At 35.0% G+C, this 13,911-nt stretch overlaps 1 protein-coding gene across 4 annotated transcripts in view; it reads left to right on the forward strand.

Annotated features, from left to right (window-relative positions):
* Window positions 1–13,911, forward strand: part of LOC115235424 — a 67,387-nt gene that overhangs the window by 26,038 nt on the left and 27,438 nt on the right. For 2 of the 4 annotated variants that reach the window (XM_029807216.1, XM_029807217.1), the window contains 6 exons: window positions 4,231–4,468; window positions 9,164–9,392; window positions 10,993–11,143; window positions 12,714–12,800; window positions 13,217–13,300; window positions 13,890–13,908. In XM_029807216.1, coding sequence (XP_029663076.1) covers window positions 4,243–4,468; window positions 9,164–9,392; window positions 10,993–11,143; window positions 12,714–12,800; window positions 13,217–13,300; window positions 13,890–13,908 — 796 coding nt within the window. In that variant the 5' untranslated portion in view covers window positions 4,231–4,242. Of the gene's footprint in view, window positions 1–3,695; window positions 4,469–8,871; window positions 8,921–9,163; window positions 9,393–10,992; window positions 11,144–12,713; window positions 12,801–13,216; window positions 13,301–13,889; window positions 13,909–13,911 lie in introns of those variants that run through there. The other 2 variants (XM_029807215.1, XM_029807218.1) reach the window with 2 other exon arrangements.

Below are 13,911 nucleotides of genomic sequence, written 5' to 3' on the forward strand. Positions count from 1 at the left end.
TTATTTTTTAAAACCACACACTCTCTTACACAGTCTCATTACATTAAAGCCCATATTAATTAAGAAATAAAAGAAATAAAAATATTGATAAATAAATAAAAAAACGAGCCAAAAATATATGTCTTCTACAATTATTTAATTTTAAGATTTCATGTTTGGCATTTTGTTTGTAAATCTCAAACGAGAACGGCATATACATAGAAGACTTTATAGCCGCTTTGAATGGAGACCTGCGATCGATTTAGCGTATTTGAATCGAGCGGCTTTGAATTGGCACTTTTGAGATTTAAGCTGGGTATAAATTCTGAGAAAAGTTCTCTGTTGCGCGTATCGATGTTGCATAAATCAGACGGGATTCGCGGAACGAATAGGCGAATAGAGTAAAGTTTGCACGAGGCACGATCGGTACGCAAGTAGGGTATTATTCGTCGACCTGCCGTGACCTCGACACTTGCATCGTTTCTATGTACTTATCTCTTTGTTATTTCTCGCCTGCGTTCTTTCGATTTTAACAGATATCGTTCTTTTGTTACAGACATTCGCCGCACGTGTATACGAAAACCACAACTGACATGCCGTTTTTTCTGTAAGGTAAGATATGGACATCTTTTATTATCAGTTGACGTATTTCTCTTTATTCAAACAGAACAAGAAGACAATGAAAAAATTAAAAATATCTAGCTTTTTTAGTTTCTAATTTTTATTGTGACTTTGAGAATTTATGAATATATTTGTTTTTCGAAGAAATAATTAATTTTAATTTTGTTAAAATTAATTTTTACGCACATGTTTTATATCATTATTTTATTATCATTATATACTATTATTTTAACAAACAATATTATCCGATTTTTAAAAAACTAATTTGCTGGATGTGTAATTTTTGCGATAATTTATCTTACAATTAATTCATAAATTTATACTTTAGAACTTGGTAAAGAAACATATCTTTATCAGAAATAATATTTCAAATTGTCGTAATAATTATTATTGTCTGACATAATCATTTGACGATTTATCGGGCGACCATCAAGCGAGATTTATGGCCGAGAATATAAAGAAAGAAACTGACAATATTTTTCCGAGTACGAAAACAAAAGTGTACGGCAGTTAAAAAGCTGTCTCTTGTAAAAAAAGTTCGCATTATTCTCCGAAATGCATTGTGCCACAAGACCGACATTATTTCGCATTTCATCGCGATGAAAGAGGGAGAGAATCGATGGCTCGTCGTCGCGGATGGTCGCTCGACTGTAATTGTTCCGGGAAACCGGAAGCGCGTAATTACTCCACGTATCGAATGGAAAATTGTGCGCGGCCGTTTGGCGGCTTCTGCGTACATTCCAGAATGCGTGCTGTCCGAACTTGTACAGCAATTCCAGCCGAACTTACATTCCTCGAACGTGAAAATGCATTTTTATATTTACGAACCTACAATGGATGTGGTTATTGCCTCAGTTATGAAGATATAGATTTTCCAACTACGCTTTAAAACACTTAAACAATAATTATATTACTCCTTCATATCTCTCTCGTGGTTCTAAATAAAATATATTTTCTTTAATCTTTCTCTCATCTAAAATCATTATCTTATAAATATTCTAAAATAATTGTTTTTATAATTATGAATAATTTACAATTATTAACGGTTTTAACAGAATATATAATTTTGATAACAATTTTATATAACGTATATAATACTTATTAAGATATTTAATCTGTCATACTAGATACACACACAATTCGAATACATAATACTTGTTAACAAATCTAGTTCTCGATAAAACGAATTAACTTAGGAAATAAGTTAAACGAATTATCGATACATTAATGTAAAAAAATGGATATGATGTGTATTAATAAGTCTATTATCTTGTTCCGGAACTGATTTAAGATCGTTGAATTGAGCGCGCATATCCGGTCCGATTTATCATATATTTCTAAACATATAAATTTTCGTATCAAAGTCTCAATGATATCTCCCAGAGTTAGCAGAAAATTATGCCGACTGCATTCTCGAGCTGACAATCGCACGCGCGACTTCTTAAATGCACAAGCTTCAATATTAATTCCGAGTAAGCGCGTGTCATCCTGCAAGAGTAGCTGTGTCAAGGACGCGTCTGCTTTTATGATAATACTATTTCACGAATGACGCGATCGATTTCTCACAACTGTCATTCACGCGGAAGATGATTGTTTTCCAAAATTACGATAATTCGATATTTACTGATTTTCATATAGATTTAGCGCCCAAAAAAAATATAAAATGTTATATATTTTTATATCACGTAAAAAAATAAAACTCAGAATTGGAATTTTTATTAATCTTTGCATTATTATCAATCAGAGTCGAGCGAAATATAATTAAATCAATGATTACTATGTATCAAATTAGCAATCTCTGTTTGCAGTTTTTGAGTAATCAATAATCATGATTAATAAAGAAAATAAGCGGGGCGGAAATAATTATATCGGTCATAATTAATTTAACATTTCAGTCATTAATCAGAAAATAATTATACTTTTGATTATGATTGATGTAATAAATTAATGGAATGTTAAAAAACGATGTCGATGCCCTTTTATGCGCGATTCTTCAATTGATTACAAAAGTATATAAGATTATTAATAATTTAGTACAAACAATAATTATTATTTATATAATAAAAAGTAATCGAAGAAATAATTACTACTTAATAAATTTATTGCGATTTTCGAGTTACCAAACTTTTTTACGACGCACAGTATTTTTGAAAAGTTCTATGTCAGAGCTCTTGTTTTATAAATTTCTCAAAAATTAAAGATAAAACAAAAAAAAAAAAAAACCCGGAGTGAATTTTATAATTATTTGACGCGCATATTTTCGACGATGATCGCACTTTATTTTATACGACGTACTTTAGCGTCGCGTTATCCGACGACGTCACCTTAATAAGAACCGGCAGCGCTAATTCTCGGCGGGCTTCCCTACGTTCTCCCGGCCCATCGTCGTCGTCAGCTGTGCGAAGGTCAGGGTCGGGCGCGCGCGCGCGCGCGCGCTCGAGAGGGTGCAATCGATGCAACGTCGCCACCGTAGCCCCTCGCCGGATGCAGTTACCATGGCGACCGTCTCTCCTGACCCCCATTGCCTAGAAGAGCGAGGCGGACGGTAGCCCGTCGACATACGAAGAGAGACCGGGGATTGAGTATCAATCCCTCCGGTTGGACGTGTGAGAGAGAGAGAGGGAGAGAAAGAGAGAGAGAGAGAAAGAAAGTGTGAGAGAGAAAGGTGACAGAAGGCGGCGGTGCGTTTGATGCATTCCGCGTCTTCTCGTTCTTCTTCCCGTCTACGATTCGTTAAAGGCGACATTCCGCAGTAGGAATTCCTTCCGCGTACTCGTTTCGTGTCTTAACGCGTGATCCGTTTTAGAAAAAAATAAATAAAAAAAAAAAACTCGGATGCGCGAACTTAATTTCTGCGAAAAGTGCACGCGAATAATGGTGCCGAGGTGATATTTTCTGTGTTTTCTTTGATCTCGTTATATTTTATGTGATGATAGATATATTAATCGGTGAACACAAACAATTAATAGATATATTAATCGGTGAATTAATCAAGGATTAATTATAATGTTGTTTAACAGAGTCAAATAATAATAATAAATAATTGTGCGATTCCTACGAATAAAATTAAATGTAAAAATATAATAATTATCTATAACTATTTTGCGTGTTTAGAATTCTCTCAAAATGACAAGTTATCTTCGCGTGTGTCTTCTCACATTGAAAAATTATTAAAATCGATCTATCGCTTTTCTTTAGACACACATACACATACATACACATACACACATTCAATCGTTGCAGAAATAAATTATAGTACGCGCGGGGTATCATTCACATCGAATTAAGTTGCGCAAGGTCGCTGCGAGAGACGAAAGTAAAGTCAGCTGATACAAAATCAATATCCCCTCGAATTGTGTCGACCTGGTCGCATCAAGACCGCGCCTCCGTTCACAATTCCATTCGCACGCAAAAGAAGTGGCAGAAGAACTGAGAAAGCTATAAATATTTTTTTTTCTTCGCGCGTTCAATACCTGCTTACCCATCTATTTACGTCCGCGAGACGAGATCTCTCGAGGAAAGATGGACGGCTGGAAGAGCTGGAAAAGATCGGAGAGCTGGTTTTTTTCGGCATGGTACCAGCGCGTGAGAGAGTCCTACGTTGCAGCCTGGTTCTTCGGGGTGTTTCAGAACAATAGGACGATGTCGACGAGCACCGCCCCGGGTGGCGGCGGTGGCGGCGGCGGAGGTGTCGGCGGTGCCCTCAGCCTGATGGGTTGCGTGAGGGAGGCCTCGCCGCCCCCTCAGAATCATCACCCGCACCATCATTATCATCATCATCACCATCAGCAGCAGCAGCAGCAGCATCGCGCTTTCGGTCTCGGCGAGTTCCCGGCAGTTCAGCACAGCATCGACCCTGTACCCAAAGGTCAGTACTTAATTACTTGAGAACTCTTAGCATACTTTAACGTCACGTATTTATGCTGGAAAGTATTCTGGAGAAAGTTTTAGGAATTATCAATTTAATTATAGAATAAGTATAATAAATATATCATACTTTATAATATGTAATTACATATAATTACATAATACATATTACGTAATTTTCTTATATAATTATAATAATATTAAAAAAGTAGAAAAAAATCCCGAGCCGTCTTTAATATTGTTTTTATTTCTTTATGATTTTTAATTTCGTAAAAGATTGATATATATTAACATTGTTTTTTTTTAATAATATAATAGCGAGTTAAAAAGTTTCAATGATTACCGAGCATTTTTTTCCGGCCATCCGTCGCATTGTTCAAGTCGAAAGAATTTCCCAGGAAATTGCTTTATGTTGAATTCCAGAAGATAGTAGAAATACGACGCTTGCGGCGACAGTCTAGACGCATTGCTGGAAAAACTGCTTTTCCTTCTTGAGAATCGGATTCTTGGCGTCACGCTCATTTGAGATCACACGATATTTTCGAGGCGTGTATTTGAATAAATCGCGAATAAACGAGGCATATGATGAAACGTACGGATTTCTCGAATTTTTCCGCGTTTTTCGCGCGGAGTTTAAACGATTTTCTATAAAAATCCGTAACAGTTGAAAATGAAAAATTGTTTCTTTAATGTTGAATAATATTCTCTCTTATATATATAATTACAGTTTTACTATTTGTTTATACGTTATTGAATATATATTTTATTTATATTTTATGTGTTTACTATAAAGATTAAAGAGAATTGATTTACCTCTGGAAGACATTATTAATTTTGATTGAGTAGTTTGGCAAGTTGGCGTTACATTACGGTAACGTCTGCAACTCGTAATATTATACGAATACGAGGACGTCTTCTCCGCATCTCGAGCAAGGATGGTAAATCGAGGACGTCGTTAACGGTAGTAAGAAACGCGTATGTTTAATTAAGACCGGACAAAGATTAAAACAACGACGGTAGTTATGATCGTGACACGCGGCGAATTATATGATTTCTTTTTTTTTTATAGCAGGTGCTCGGTACTATTGTTCGAAAGAACACGGCCGCGGTTATGTGTCATTACGAATGAATTTCCGGATCAGACCTCTGTCATTTGATTAATTCCCGTTGAATTGCTAAGCTCCGAAGAACCGGGGAAATTAACTTGGGAGCTAATTTCTTAATCAAGGACGTGAAGAACGGAGAGAAATTTCATGAATTCTCAATCAATTAATGTTTGTCTTGACCGAAATCTTTTTGTAGTTGATGCATTAACTTTTGAGCGAATTCAAACTTGAATTTCTCTTGTAAAAATTTAATTTCCGTTCTTGCATATTAAATATTAATCTAAATTTTAGAGAAAAATTTAACGGATATATTAATAAGAAAAACAGAGTTTTTTTTTTAGTATCTAAAATATATTTCACTAGAGCTGCTTTTAATCAGAATCCATATTAAATTCTGAGGATTAATTATATGAAAATCTGATCAAATCAAAATTTGTAATTCGACAATTTTTAAAATTTTTTAACGCTTTGTGTAATTCGACTACTATATAACATATTTATAACAACGTGTAAAAAATTCTAATTTTTATCTCTTAATTAATGTTTTTTCTATGAGAATCTATTGTTTCTCTACGTGTACTAGTTTCTGCGACTGATGACAGGAATATCTTCGAGGCATGCTGCATTAATCCTCCATATCAGACAAACAGATGTTCTCGTTATGTGCGACAGGCAGCCGTGAGCGAGCGACTCGACCGTAACATTATTTTTCGCGCTTCACCGATGCCAAAGCTGTCGTTGAAGCGTGTAAAATGCACTCGCATAGAAAGTGTCAAGTACACAGTAAAGATCACTTCCGATCAAGCGTTTATTCTTCTCCCCTCTTGTCTCGTTAAAGCCGATATTTGATGAAGAAATGTACGTAGATTGATTTTAAATATTAAATAATATTAATTGTTTTTTTTTTAATCATATAATTATTATATTATAATATATAGCGTATAAAATTAATTAATGTGTTTAGGATTTATTTGCTTCTCTCTTTCTTTGAAAGTCAACAAATATTTATATTACATAAGAAGAGATAGTATATCATAAATACACATTAAAAATACGGTCGTTTACGTTACTATCATAACATTTATTGAAACATCATGGGCCATATTTTTGTACAATTATCTTGATAATTTCGCAAGACGGTAATTTTTGCATCTTTACTTTTTTTTAAATTTTATTAATTGTTTCATCATTTCTTATTTCCCTTTATATTAGTTCCTCGATTCCATTATTTCTCTATATCAGTATTTATCACGCATTTAATTATTTAGGTTCACTGTAATTGCGTATTTTACTTTGAGCATTTTTTATTCATTTACTCTGCTGATTTACCGCATAATGCGGCACAGGTATTTTTCAACGACGATCACATTTAGTTTTCTGACTTGTTACGTATCTCGTCGAGAGAGTCGAGAGAGACCCATGTACCTGCTAAAGAGTCCCTTTCCGTGCACATTAACATCAAAGACGTCGCGTGGTTCTCTCGAGAAATATCGGCGGATGTGTCATGTCAAGTGATAAAGTTAGTCTGCTCGTAAGAGAGGAGGATGGGGACGGGTCAGAAGAGGAGGTAGAGGGGAATGTAGGAGAGAGTCATTAAAGAGAGAGATCGAATACTGGCGCGACGCTAGGCCGATACCTTATAAGGAGAGGCTCTCCCAGCTCGTGATATGTCGGCCGATAGAGTTATCGGGGACTGAATTTCTAATCTTATCACGTCCTGACACCGTTCCCGCGTATATCGTGCGTTATTGAATCCGTAAGGTCAGTCGTGTGTATAGTGTAAACGGAATATGTGAATTCCAATTAAAACAGAGTTTTTTTTTTTTTAGTATCTAAAATATATTTCACTAGAGCTGCTTTTAATCAGAATCCATATTAAATTCTGAGGATTAATTATATGAAAATCTGATCAAATCAAAATTTGTAATTCGACAATTTTTAAAATTTTTTAACGCTTTGTGTAATTCGACTACTATATAACATATTTATAACAACGTGTAAAAAATTCTAATTTTTATCTCTTAATTAATGTTTTTTCTATGAGAATCTATTGTTTCTCTACGTGTACTAGTTTCTGCGACTGATGACAGGAATATCTTCGAGGCATGCTGCATTAATCCTCCATATCAGACAAACAGATGTTCTCGTTATGTGCGACAGGCAGCCGTGAGCGAGCGACTCGACCGTAACATTATTTTTCGCGCTTCACCGATGCCAAAGCTGTCGTTGAAGCGTGTAAAATGCACTCGCATAGAAAGTGTCAAGTACACAGTAAAGATCACTTCCGATCAAGCGTTTATTCTTCTCCCCTCTTGTCTCGTTAAAGCCGATATTTGATGAAGAAATGTACGTAGATTGATTTTAAATATTAAATAATATTAATTGTTTTTTTTTTAATCATATAATTATTATATTATAATATATAGCGTATAAAATTAATTAATGTGTTTAGGATTTATTTGCTTCTCTCTTTCTTTGAAAGTCAACAAATATTTATATTACATAAGAAGAGATAGTATATCATAAATACACATTAAAAATACGGTCGTTTACGTTACTATCATAACATTTATTGAAACATCATGGGCCATATTTTTGTACAATTATCTTGATAATTTCGCAAGACGGTAATTTTTGCATCTTTACTTTTTTTTAAATTTTATTAATTGTTTCATCATTTCTTATTTCCCTTTATATTAGTTCCTCGATTCCATTATTTCTCTATATCAGTATTTATCACGCATTTAATTATTTAGGTTCACTGTAATTGCGTATTTTACTTTGAGCATTTTTTATTCATTTACTCTGCTGATTTACCGCATAATGCGGCACAGGTATTTTTCAACGACGATCACATTTAGTTTTCTGACTTGTTACGTATCTCGTCGAGAGAGTCGAGAGAGACCCATGTACCTGCTAAAGAGTCCCTTTCCGTGCACATTAACATCAAAGACGTCGCGTGGTTCTCTCGAGAAATATCGGCGGATGTGTCATGTCAAGTGATAAAGTTAGTCTGCTCGTAAGAGAGGAGGATGGGGACGGGTCAGAAGAGGAGGTAGAGGGGAATGTAGGAGAGAGTCATTAAAGAGAGAGATCGAATACTGGCGCGACGCTAGGCCGATACCTTATAAGGAGAGGCTCTCCCAGCTCGTGATATGTCGGCCGATAGAGTTATCGGGGACTGAATTTCTAATCTTATCACGTCCTGACACCGTTCCCGTGTATATCGTGCGTTATTGAATCCGTAAGGTCAGTCGTGTGTATAGTGTAAACGGAATATGTGAATTCCAATTATAGGCATATCAGTGAAAGGATGCCTTCTCTCGAGTCGCTCGAAGACTTTCTCGGTAAATATTGGTTGGTCGCTGCTGCTTATCTTATAAAATTGTCAATCTTGATAATAATAATAATAATGCAGATAAAGATATAAATTATTTACTTTTTATAACTGTTACATTATTTTATTTGCACATTTTATTTCAAATATATTTCTACAATCGTAATAAGATTGTATTTTTAATTTATATCATAATTGCGCGAATATATATTAAGTTACGTAATTTTCCTTTGCGAATGTCTTCTGCTTGCAGAACCAAAGAAACGCCGTTTTCATCCCCTACGCGGTCTCCGGAAGATTTTCCGGCGGAAAAGCCGCGGTGCTGCTGATGCGCGTCTCGTTTCCAATTCAGGCGATCGAGATGCTGAATTGGCACATCTCCCGCGGGAGGAGATCACGATGAGGCATCCTGCGGGACGCCCCGAGGAGGCTCGCAGCAGAAGCGCCAGCGAGCTTCTCACCGACGCTTGCGACCGAGAAAGGTAGAAAACATCAATCTTCCTTCAATCTCAGCAGTAGTTGCTTAGAACGTATTTAACCCTAGATTGCCAATATGTGTACATCAATATTACGTGGTATCACGTCCTTCGAATACTATATTTATCGAAATGTCAATGTATGCGACAATGCGAAATTTGTGTTATCTTTTCAGTAGACGATATATCCGATCGTCAAAAAGACCCAGTTTTATCACGTTTATCAAAACTCGCCGATTGTTTAAACAGTAAATATCACAATATGTATTTTGGCATTAGTGGATCATTGAGCAATCGCTTTAATTTTGGATAAAATCTTAATTATCATCTTCGAAAATAATTTGACAAACATAGATAATAACTGTACCAACAAACTGCTGATAGTAATTAATTATCAGTTAATCAGCTTATAATGCCTCAGTTGTAAAACGATTTAAAATCGAAGAACTATAGAGAGTGGCAACATTGTCTTTGTTCAAGTTTGAAAATTAAACTAACAATAGTTTAGACTCCATAATCTTATATACACACATCTAATAGCATTAAAACTTACATTAATTAAAATTGAGATGTAGATAATATGATGTTTCTGTTGATAATAATTATCGTTATTATTTATGATACTAGAACAACACAGGCGCGCGCTTTTTTTCACGGACATTTTCCAATTTTTTTAACTTTTCTTTCCGTATATACATATACATATAAATCTAAAAATCTAACTTTTTAATAACCCTTTTACAAAATTTAGTTTTATTATTTTTTTTTTAAATCTAAACCTTTAAAATTTAACATGGAATTAAATTATCTTTCAAATGAAATCAAAATGATTGTAATTCGCTCCATAGGCTTTAAAATAACCGTCGATAGCCGATTAAATATCTTATATACATTTGATAATTTTATATTTTTTTCGGAATACAAATTAAATTGTACCATTCGGTTCTCATTATTAATTTACAATTTGTGACCTCGTTTTTTCGTTCAGTTTTTATTGTTATTGTTAGCCTAGTAGTATCTGTAGTTTACGTAGTATTAATACGAAAGGGCGTCTTACGCGCGATTGTATAATTTCCGTTGTGTGATATATAATGTATCTGAATACTATTCAATGACGATGCGGTTTGCTATTGCTCAAATGATATATCTTTGCATATAGAACTTCACACAAAGATGATAATTGTATAATTATCTGTCATCGCTGACGCGTGTTATTCCTGACAAATCATTCATCGCTTTGATTGCAAGTATTTACGGCAACGAATAAACTTTATGCTAAACGTCATGCCTGCGTACGCTTTTTCTCTCGGTTTCTTTCCGATAAATGTAGAGTAAATTTTTACTATATATACATATAGAGAGATATGGAATATATTATGATTTTGATTATGTTATGCCTTCTTCATCAGTATTTTTATGTTAGTACTTTTCATTGAGATTTTACATTATAATTATATAATTATATTAAATTTGGAATATTTATATACATTGTTTATATGTTTCTATTATAGATGTTGCGCAAATTTCAGTAATTTAATTCATAATAATAATTTTTATTTTTATAAGAAATAAAACTTTTTTGTATATATATTCATTGAACTTTTAGCGTATTCCTCCGGAGAGGAGGAGTGCAGGATAATCTCGTCAAGTTACGAGCAGGTGCCGGCAAGTTATCAGTGTCGCATGATAGCGTTTTCCCGGGGGAAGTCCCTCATACTCGGCCTCTCTCCTCGCTGGCCAGCTTGACGACGCTCGAGGTCAGTATTTTATTCTCGTATTCAGATGTCACAGATGTTCTGTAAAATGTTCGAGCTGCTTTTAGAGCGTATTTCTCAAGGGACCGGTACATGTCACAGAGACAGGATAGATTATTTAAATCGAAATTTGAAACACCCAGATATCTTTTAGAAAGATACAAAAATAAAATTGTTTAAGATTTCGCAAAATTAAGGCAAGGAGAAAAAAGATGTTATCATTTTTCAAGTTTTTAAATAAATTTTTAAGTTTACGTCATTTATATACCAATATAGCCAATCATAGATTTTTCACAATCATTATAAAAAATTAAAGCGAATTAATAGAGCGATTAATAGATCGATTGGCCGGATTATTTCGCATATAATCCAATATTAATGTCATTCATAAAAAATACACTCCTCGAGAGACTCGTAAAGTTTTCCTTTCTACCAGCCAGTGAAACTCGCGCGGCAACATTTGAATAATCTTTAAGAGCTCGTTAATTGTGATGCAAGTGCATGAGTATATATTTTCTAGTATCATTTACATATCCGCGAATTATATACATGAGCCATGTATACGGAGATTCGCGAGTCGTCGTGCTCGCTACTGCGTGAAGCGTAAACGGCTGCAAAAACAGCGATGCTTCTCTCTCGTCTCATCTCGCTGACATCTCGGGAGAGTCGCACAGCATTCTAAGCACGCGTGAATCGAGTTACGCGATTACACATGTCCAGGATTGACGCGTGACTTGTTTTCTGATTTTTCAAGCGCGCGCGCACACACACACACACACACACGCACACGCGTTTGCATATGGGTAGATCAATTACTAGAGTTATCACGGAGTTGCATAAAAATGACGGTGCGCCGCAGAGAGATGTAATTGACGAACGAGGCTAATTAACTCAGCGTTTTGCATTTCCTCGAACGAGCGTGCGAATTACTTTCTTTTTCTTTCTCTCGTTGGATATACCGTTACTTTCCTCCATTGATATTTCTTTCCCGTGAATGGCTATTATTATCTTCCCTTTTTATTGTATATATGCTCGATGTAGCACATGTCATTTATCATATAACAGTTACTTTAAAATATTAATATTTGGAATAGAATGTAATACTATTCTAGTATTCTTCAAGTTTATATACCGGCAAATTATATTTCATGCCTTGATGATGATTACAATTTATCTCATATATATCTTTGTGATACAAGTATTAATTCGCGATTCTGTAAAGTGTTATTTATATGATAAATTTTATTTCGCGTATTCGAAATTTCTACTCTGGCAAATTATATATCTTATGTTTCTCGATTATTATTGGCGATAATTATATCTCAAATACGTCTCAACGCCTGTAATTATTGGGTTCGATAATTATCGGATAACTGATATCGGAATGCCACGAAATGTAGGACGATCCTTTCTTCATTTTCGAGAGAAAAAAATGAGAGGAGCGCGTTCCGTCCTGATACTTGTGAGGAAAGTCTTCTCGAATAGTTTTCACGTTCGTGGAAAATCCTGGCGCGCAAAACTCACGAGAGGACTCGATTTCATTTCACGAATGTTTTCTTTCGTCTTTTCCCAGCGGAGGCAGACTAGGAAGAGTAACGAGATCATCGAGCACAAGGAGTACAATCATCACGCCGCACAAAGGCACCGGATATCCCTGCGGGTAAATTCGCGAAAGCTTTTAACATACTTTTAAAGCTCGTAAATCGACGCTCGTAAAATTCACGATTGCTCTCGACGCTTTTAACGATAAACATTTCACGCGGGACGCGTGACAATCTTTATCGTCGTATTTTTTTTTTGTCGGAAACTTATTTTTCTGCCTTGGATAGAGCATTAAAATATGCCGTGTTTTATACGTATGCTAAACATATATACACTAAAAAGAAAATTTCCATTCTTTAATACGGCGGACACTTTCCTTTTAAATGTCATCAAAAAGATAACAAAAGAAAAAAAGGAAAGTCCCGCACTTTTCTCGAATTACATTTTCATATTAAATAATAATTTTGGCAAATGACAGTCGCGTATAATAACACATGTATAACTATTGACCGCTTATACGTGATTTGTTCCTAGGTACTCGAACAAATCAAGACGGTGATAGAGAATCGGAACCAACTGGCCTCGGCAACCTCGACAGAGGCGGCCAGTATAGCACATGTAAGTATCTAGATTAATTCGTTAGATCAAAAGCGCAAGTCACAATCTTCGCCGACCTGTTGATCTCTTGAACGGATACATATAGTTTGATCGGGCAAATCTTTCGCTTAAAAAATTTCTTTTGAGTCCAGTTATATATTTTTTTAAAGAGTATTATTATTATTACCCCTCTGGTATTATTATCAAAGCTTAATTACTATTTACTAAATTATAAAATCTCTCTTATCTTATTATTATGATTATATGTTTAATGCTCTTTATGTGTGTAATCTTTCCATAATAATTATATACATCATACTTACACACGTACACACATACACGTACACATTTCTTATTATTATTTGTTAAATTATAAAGTTTAATGAAAAGAAACTTGATTTTTTTTTTGTCTGGCGGCGAATGGCGCGAGATTTCGAGAATGCGCGAAAATCCATGCGCGAAAGAAAGCCAGCGCTCTTTAATAAAGACAGAAAGCACGGCGCAATGATAGCCCCGATGCGCATAATTACCGCGCGTTTCACCTATTTTTTCTAATATGCTGTATACGCTTGGTGTATAAGTGACGTCACGTTTCGCTTTTGCGTTTCAGACTGCCGGCGAGCGGTATCAGC

The sequence above is a fragment of the Formica exsecta genome, unplaced genomic scaffold, assembly GCF_003651465.1.
Source record: "Formica exsecta isolate Colony F162 unplaced genomic scaffold, ASM365146v1 scaffold222, whole genome shotgun sequence".
NCBI classification, from domain to species: domain Eukaryota; kingdom Metazoa; phylum Arthropoda; class Insecta; order Hymenoptera; family Formicidae; genus Formica; species Formica exsecta.